Consider the following 8,242-nt stretch of genomic DNA (forward strand, 5'->3'; position numbering starts at 1 on the left):
CTATAATAGCCAGAAGTTTGCTACCTCTGGTTTTATTTGTGATTTTCTCTTTTCTTCATTGTAAATAGATAGACCATCCTAACTATTTAATTAGTTTGTTAAATATATTCTAAAGTCTATGTTTCTAGTAGAATATGCCTCATTATCAGACATATCTTTTCCTTCTCCTACTCATCTCTTAAATAACTACGGAAGGGAGCTGCTTGGGAATAACACTTTTCCAGCAAGCTGTAGGGGCTCTTTGAAGATATCTTTAAGGTCGCCAAATGTAGTTTCAAAATACAGCAGCTAATCATAGGGTTGAAAAAAAATGGGGGCATTTTAAGTAGGGCCATTTCTTTTTATAAGGCAACCTCATTGAGGGAAAATTTCCTAAGAGGCAATAGACATTGTGGATTCAAAGACAATTATATTATTAAGCTAGAATTATCTTCCACCTCTTTTGCATTTAGAGAAATTGCTAACCTTTGTTTTTCCATCAATGAAGAAGAAATGTATTTTAATCTGTAATGCCATAAGGAAGTAGCTAGATCTTTACTTGCAGTAACAGACACGGAAACATGGTGAATTTGGGGTTAACATGCAAAAAAGTTACCTGACAGAGAATGTGTAATATAAAGCTAAGCATTCCAGTGCCTTTCCATCAGAATTCTAGACCCGGTTCCTGCTATAATATGTTGCTAAGGGAGAATATGAAATTTCCTCTCCTGCGGGTCCTTCCAAATGGATTAACTTCTGCTTCAGCTCTCCTGATAATACCACCCCAAAGCTGATTTTTCTTACACTTTAGCCTTTTCTAACAGACTTAGATTTTGCCTGATTTAGGAATAAAGGAAGGAAATGGGATTGATTTCCAGCTTACTTCTTACATATTTACAAGGCCAGACCTTCTAAGTCTTGAATCCCAACCAACTAGAAGCAGTTTTTCTTCCTCTGTGTTCTTACAGCCCTTCTCTGTATTTCTCTTTGAACCCTAATAATCTGCATTGTTAATTGTCTATTCCTTTATCTCACCTCCTAGATCATAAGACCCTTGTAATAGGAGCTGTTTTATTCACTTTTGTGTGTCCTCTGCTTCAAAACTGTTACATTTAATCATGGTTGTTCTCCCCAGTACTTACTACCACCCAGCCTGCTTTTTTTTTTTTCCCCTAATCTCCCTCCCCATAAATAAAGATCGGTCCTTCTACCCTCACAAATTGAAACTTTGCTTAAGGTTTCCAGAAGGCCTCTTCTAATGAAGCAAAGATTCCTACCCACTGTTCTTATTTCCGTCTCCCTGACGACCAGCACCAGTCTCTGACTCTCTTCCTTTTTCTATGCTGTTGTCCAAGGTATTCTTCTTCCACCCACGATATCCCCACCCTCATAGAAAACAAAGGGTGTGCTGTTGGGAAGGAGTTCACAGATGGGCTGTGGAAGGAAAGGTTCCAAAGTCCACCTTTAAAGCTGCCCAGTGAGCCTGTTGGATGCCTGATTGTCATCAGCTGTGCTCAGGTGGATGCTCTTTGCCCTGATGCCTGTTACTCAGAATAGGAAGGAGACAGCTCTGGCTCTGCTCCCCAGTTGGTCACAGCAGGAAGGAGGGAGGGTCAGAAGGCAGTGGAAGCTGGCATGTGCTGCCCCACAAATGCCAGAGACAGCAAGAGACCCAGGCGGTTGGCTCTTCGTATTCTCATTACTGGTAGATGATGGCATCCTTCCTTCAGGTCATTATATTGTTCTTAAAATATTACCTCAAGGGGCGCCTGGGTGGCTCAGTCGGTTGAGCATCCAACTCTTGATTTCAACTCCTGTCATGATCCTGGGGTCATGGGATTAAGCCCCAGATCGGACTCCATGCTCAGTGGGGAGTCTGCTTCTCTCCTTCCTCTGCCCTTACCCCCCGCTCGCGCTCTCTCTCTTTCTAAAATAGATGAATTAATCTTTTAAAATAATAAATAAATAAATAAATAAAATATTACCTCAAATAAAGGGTGCATATTCTTAGATCAAATAAGTGCCTTGTCTCTCCTACTTAATAGTCCTACTGAATTAGGGAGTCTATTTCTTCTTAATAACGGAGATGAAGTCTCTTATGCTTTTTTTAGCTTTATTAGGAGACCGAACTAATTTTAAGGAGATGCCAAGCCAGGAATGCATCCGTGTCCCTGCTCTGTACATGAGACACTGAACGTAGGGCCAGTGAGAGAGGGGTGGAAATGAGAGGAGAGATGGATGACCACTGAGGATTACTGAGTGCCCCTGGATGCCATGTGTTACACTAGGGAGTAGGCAGCGTACTGAAACCATCTCTAATTCCCTATCAACTAAGGGAGGGAGGCATATTCCTCCTTGACAGGTAAGGAAACCAAGGCCCATGGTCACAGAGCCGAGGGTGAAGCCAAGATTCGAATTTGGCCCTGACTCCCAAACTCCTGAACTTGCTTTAGAAAACATCATGTTTGGGCGCCTGGGTGGCTCAGTCGTTAAGCGTCTGCCTTCAGCTCAGGTCATGATCCCAGGGTCCTGGGATCAAGCCCCGCATCAGACTCCCTGCTCCGCGGGAAGCCTGCTTCTCCCTCTCCCACTCCCCCTGCTTGTGTTCCCTCTCTCGCTGTGTCTCTCTCTGTCAAATAAATAAATAAAATCTTAAAAAAAAAAAAAAGAAAACATCATGTTAGAGAGGATTTGCACAGTTGCCAATAGATACACTCTAATCGTCCAGGATTAAAAACCACACAGGTGACTAATGTGACTTACCTTCATGGAATAGTTAATAGAAGCTCTTACTATCTACAGATCGTCCTGAAGGATTTTTTTCAGCATGAAAAATCTCCATGGTTGTCTTAGAACTTCTCTTTCTGCTTTCCTCTCAGTTCAAGTTTCTTTATTATGTAAACAAACTAGAACAACTTAGGGCAAAGACTCCTTCCGCCTGTGGCATATGTCTCCCAGACGGTGTTCTCTCACCCAGAGAGCTGGTACCTTCTGAAAACACGAAAATTCACTTAACTTTTCTTCTTTGGTTGGTTGGTTTTTTGTTTTTAAGGAAAAGCAAGATCCTATTACCAAAATGACTCTTGAACTGTTCTCCAAACTTCATTGCGAAGGAAATGAAACTATTAAAAGACCATTGCTCTGTAATTCAGGAAATTGAATCAGCTTGTTTGGAGCCGGACTCAGGGCAGGACTGGAGCTGTGCTGAGCCGCGTACCATGTGTGAGACGGAATAGCGCCTGGCTCCACGGTGGCTGGACCGCTTGGGCACAGTATCGGGCAGCTCCCGCAAGAGCCTGCTTTTCTTTGCTCCCTAAGACCACAGTCCTCTGTAACAAATGACACTGTTTTGTGAGACATCAGCATTGTGGCAGATTTATTCTTTACCTTAATCTAGATTTTCACTGGCGTTCCTATAATAAATGTAGAACGAAATAGGTCTTTTTAATAAGTAAAAGAGTCTCAGATCTTGAGCATTAAGAATTTCTGCAGGTAAATATTAATTATGGAGGTTGGATGGTGGGTACATAGGGTTCATGATACTGCTGTCTTCACTATTAGTATATACTTATATTTTTTCTATTAAAAAGGATTAAAATATTTTTGTAATTCTGCACATGAATTTAATTCACGTTTTCTAAGTTCTTCCTGTATCACTACAGTCTTTCTTCCCCAGCCTGCCCAGTCCTCCTGCTGATTCAACACTGTAGGCAAATGTAAGCACATTGGACAATGAAAGAAGGGGAAGGGAAGGAGACTGTGTTTGGGCTCAACACCCCTGAGCTGCTGCTACTTAGAATAATAAAGACTGTGGCAGGAGTAGGCATCATTCACGTTTTAGGTTCTCGATTGCTGTCCTAACAGTCATGAATTGCTGCAGACCAAGTAAGAAACTACATGTCATTTTTTTTTCCCCTAGAGAACATTAAATCTAGCTCTAAGCCTTCATTACCGGGTTTTCAGGAATTCAAATATCAGCGATTACAGGCCCTACCCTTTTTAAGAAAATTTATCCAAAGCTTATAAATAAAGCAACAAGATTACTACATGCCTTTTCAATGTCCAACTAGAATATTGTCCAACAAGCCCCTCTAAGGATCCTTGTGTGTTCTAGGCCCTCCACCTGTCCACTGTGGTAGCCACCTGTGGCTGTCAAGCACCTGAAATGTGGCTAGCGCCCCTGAAGAATTGGGTGTAAAAGTAAAAAACACAGTAGATTTTGATGACCTACAACAAAAAGTAAATCGCAGTAATTTTTATATTGATATATGTTGAGATAATGTAGATATAGTGGTTAAAATATTTTATTAAAATTAATTTTACCAAGGGTTTTGTTGTTGTTGTTTGTTTTACTTTTTAAAAAAAGCAGGGAGGGGCGCCTGGGTGGCTCAGATGGTTAAGCGTCTGCCTTCCGCTCAGGTCATGATCTCAGGGTCCTGGGATCGAGTCCCGCATTGGGCTCCCTGCTAGGCAGGGAGCCTGCTTCTCCCTCTGCCTCTGCCTCTCTCTCTCTCTCTCTCTGTCTCTCATGAATAAATAAATAAAATCTTTAAAAAAATAAATAAATAAAAATAAAAATAAAAAAAGCAGGGAGTCTGCTTAAGGATCCTCTCTCTCCCTCTTCCCCTCCCACTGCTTGCTCGCGCACCCTCTCTCTCCCTCTAAAATAAATAAATCTTTAAAAAAACTATTAGTCATATTGATCAAATGATATAATGGATATACATTTCAAAGTGTTACTCTGTGAAGTATTTATTTTATATGTATATTTAGAATTAGGCTTCACTGAATTGTCTTGCTTTGCTTCCCCAAAAGATATTGATGAAAAGGAAGTGAAAATACTGAATAACACTGATTCTGCATTACCGTCGTTTTCTTTCACTTATTTGCTCATGTATTTATGTAAATAAGGGCAGAGTAACTGCAATGTGTTTTAAAATTCCAGACCTCCTCCCCAGAGAGAACTTCACAAAGGTCCTTATTCCTGGCTCTGCGCCCACAGAAATATCTTACCCTACACCGTGGGACCTGTGATGTTGTCCCACTGTCTTTCATAAAGATGAGGGTTTTTCTTTTTTCTTTTTTTTTAAAGATTTTATTTATTTATTCATGAGAGAGAGAGAGAGAGGCAGAGGGAGAAGCAGGCTCCCTGCGGAGCAGGGAGCCCGATGCGGGACTCCATCCCAGGACCCTGGGATCATGACCTGAGCCGAAGGCAGACGCTTAACCGACTGAGCCACCCAGGCGTCCCAAGATGAGGGTTCTTCTATAAGCCCCTCGTAAAAACATTTGGCCGTCGTGGTGCCACTGTTCCCAGGTACACAGACCCCGTCTGTGGCCTTCTTGAATACTTGCTTTGCTAACCCTTTAAAATAGCACAGGGAGGGGCACCTGGGTGGCTCAGTTGGTTAAGCGACTGCCTTTGGCTCAGGTCATGATCCTGGAGTCCCGGGATCGAGTCCCGCATCGGGCTCCCTGCTCGGCAGGGAGTCTGCTTCTCCCTCTGACCCTCCCCCCTCTCATGTGCTCGCTCTCATTCTCTCTCTCTCAAATAAATAAATAAAATCTTTAAAGAAAATAAAATAGCACAGGGAGATGGGCTAACAAATAAGAATCTGTTATACATTCCATTTGGCTATTTTTTGTTCATCTGTTTGCTCACTGTTGAGACTCTAAGGAGACAAGATAGTAATAAAGAGGAATGTAGAAGACCAGAGTTTGTAAGCTTCAGATCTCATAGCTACCAAAACAAATAAGTACTACAGAGCTGTAGTCAAGGCAAAAGAGAATATCCAGAGTAAAGTCCCTTTTTCTTCACCCTTACCCCTTTCTCTTTTGTATCTAGGGATTTGGAAAATTGCTTTAACAATGAATTATTAGGCATGATGTTTTATTTTATTAGGTTGGAATGAAATACAGAAACCTAATCCTGAAACCTGGGGGATCTCTGGACGGCATGGACATGCTCCAGAATTTCTTGAAACGTGAGCCAAACCAGAAAGCGTTCCTAATGAGTAGAGGCCTGCATGCTCCTTAAACTGGGGATCTTTGGTAGCAGTCCATGTCTGGAGGAGAAGTTGACATCGCCATGTGTTACTGGCCTGGAAACTGAAGGGAGTTTTACAAATGAAGGTTTAGATCTCTATTGACTGCCTTTTGTTTTCGCTTTGAAAAATTTTGCAGATGTAAATGGAACTATAAATACCATGACCTAAGCAAACACCCATTAGAAAATAATTGTACTATAAAATTTCATAAAAATGGATTTGATTTCTTTTTATAAAAGTTTCATATGAATGTAATTTGATTTTTTACTATTGTACTCTAGATAATATAATGGAAGAGGGCTAAGAATTTTTAAATTGAATCATATACATTATATAATTTGATCCTTCTTATATCTTAAAACTTTGTACTTGAGATTTCTGGACTGATAACGAATCATCACATTCCTCTGGTAAATATTTTCTTGGAGCCTGCATCACCTTTGACCCTCTGTCTCATGGTAAAGTGTGACCTCTTTGCCCACATACCTCAGGGCCAGGGGACTATGCCTCAGTAATGCATTTATCTTTGCATATCAGGTCTTACGATTTCCACCTTTCTGCCACGCTTAAATTATGTTCCACCATTGGGGTTTATCTTTTCTGAAGTCCTGTCAGAGAGTACCAAAAAAAGTACGAGTTTTAACTGAACTGGCCTAACGTGTATTGTTTCTGTATCTTGTGTTAGAGGATATTCGATCTTGTATTAGAGGTTCCTTTCCACCTCAGCATATGAAGATTGTTAGTCTTTCGGCATATTTGCCAACTAGAGCACTGAAGCAGGTCCAAGGATGTGTTTCTCCTCTCATGTTCTGGTCAGTGGTAGGGACTTTGCCTCCTTTATCTCCTCCACAGTGGCAGATACACATGTTGCAAATGGCTGTGTAGTGAAGAGAACTAGAGCTCATGTCGGGCAGAAAGAGTTCAGAAACTCCAGAAGAGGAGTAAGTTCTGGACAGAAGTGTTTGAGGACGGCTGATCCAAAGTGTTATGTGTTCTTTAACTGAGCCACAGGGAGGAGGCTCTTCGTAGCCTATCTTGTCTGGTGATTTTTATTTTAAGTGAAACTTTGGATCTCTCTTTAACTTTCTTTTTTGAGTCTAACTTCTACTTCTACAGTAGACCAATAAACTTACAGTACTTACTTTTCCCTAGGAGTCTACTTAATAAGGAAACCAAAATAGGATAATAAAAAAATTTTCTAATTAAAAATCCAAACTCTGAATGTACTCTGATAGGTCTTTCCAGTTGTTTTCCACTGTGTATCTGAGGTATGACTTTGCTGGTGAGGTACAAAATTAGACAAATGGACTGTGTGCTAAATAAAAACATACATACATATATTTATTATGCTGCATAATAAAATTACAGACAGTGGGAAAAAATAAGAGCTCAGACAACACAGAGAAAATTCTAAGATTATTATTGCCAAGCACATGCATTAAACATGCACATGAAATCTTACCCTCCCCCTGAGACAATTGTGTGGCCCTTCTCTCCCCCAAAGTAGTTTTTTTTTTTTAACTTGTGGTACTTTTCTCGTATCTTTTGTTTTTCCCCTAGACTGTTCTGTTTTCCAGTTTCAGACAAAAACTCTCTTCAGCTTTTTCTATTGCCTTTCTGTGTGTCTCCTTAACAATAACTTTATCACTTTAAATCTTACTTCACATGGAAAAATAATACTTAGTGTGAAAAAGGCTGCACACAATAAAGTTGCATTATTATCCATGACCGTGAGCTCACATTTCTTTCATACTTTAATGTTAAAACTGAAATGCATAAGAAAACAAAAACTCTATGATGTTCTTTTTATTTAAAGTCCACATCTGGGGCACCTGGGTGGCTCAGTTGTTAAGTGTCTGCCTTCGGCTCAGGTCATGATCCCGGGGTCCTGGGATCAAGCCCTGTGTCAGGCTCCCTGCTCCTCGGGAAGCCTGTTTCTCCCTCTCCCAGTCCCCCTGCTTGTGTTCCCTCTCTCGCTGTGTCTCTCTCTGTCAAATAAATAAATAAAATCTTTAAACAAATAAATAAATAAAGTCCACATCTGGTATTTAAAATCTTCCAAAGCATAGCAATAAATTCAAATACTTATTCTTTAGCATAATTCAAAACTAAGGACTTATTTTTTAGTCTTTTTGAATATAGCCATTCATCTACTTTTTCTTTTTCTTTTTCTTTTTTTTTTTTTCAGATCAGAGCACAGAGTGTTGGTAAGGCAT

General features: G+C 40.5%; 1 protein-coding gene across 2 annotated transcripts in view; it reads left to right on the plus strand.

Annotated features, from left to right (window-relative positions):
- Positions 1-7,754, plus strand: part of NLN (neurolysin) — a 95,273-nt gene extending 87,519 nt beyond the window's left edge. For both annotated transcript variants that reach the window (XM_035014520.1, XM_035014521.1), the window contains one exon: positions 5,882-7,754. In XM_035014520.1, coding sequence (XP_034870411.1) covers positions 5,882-6,016 — 135 coding nt within the window. In that variant the 3' untranslated portion in view covers positions 6,017-7,754. The remainder of the gene's footprint in view (positions 1-5,881) is intronic.
- The last annotated feature ends 488 nt before the right edge of the window (positions 7,755-8,242 follow it).

This window comes from Mirounga leonina, unplaced genomic scaffold, assembly GCF_011800145.1.
Source record: "Mirounga leonina isolate KUSES-001 unplaced genomic scaffold, KU_Mleo_1.0 Mir_168, whole genome shotgun sequence".
Classification (NCBI taxonomy): domain Eukaryota; kingdom Metazoa; phylum Chordata; class Mammalia; order Carnivora; family Phocidae; genus Mirounga; species Mirounga leonina.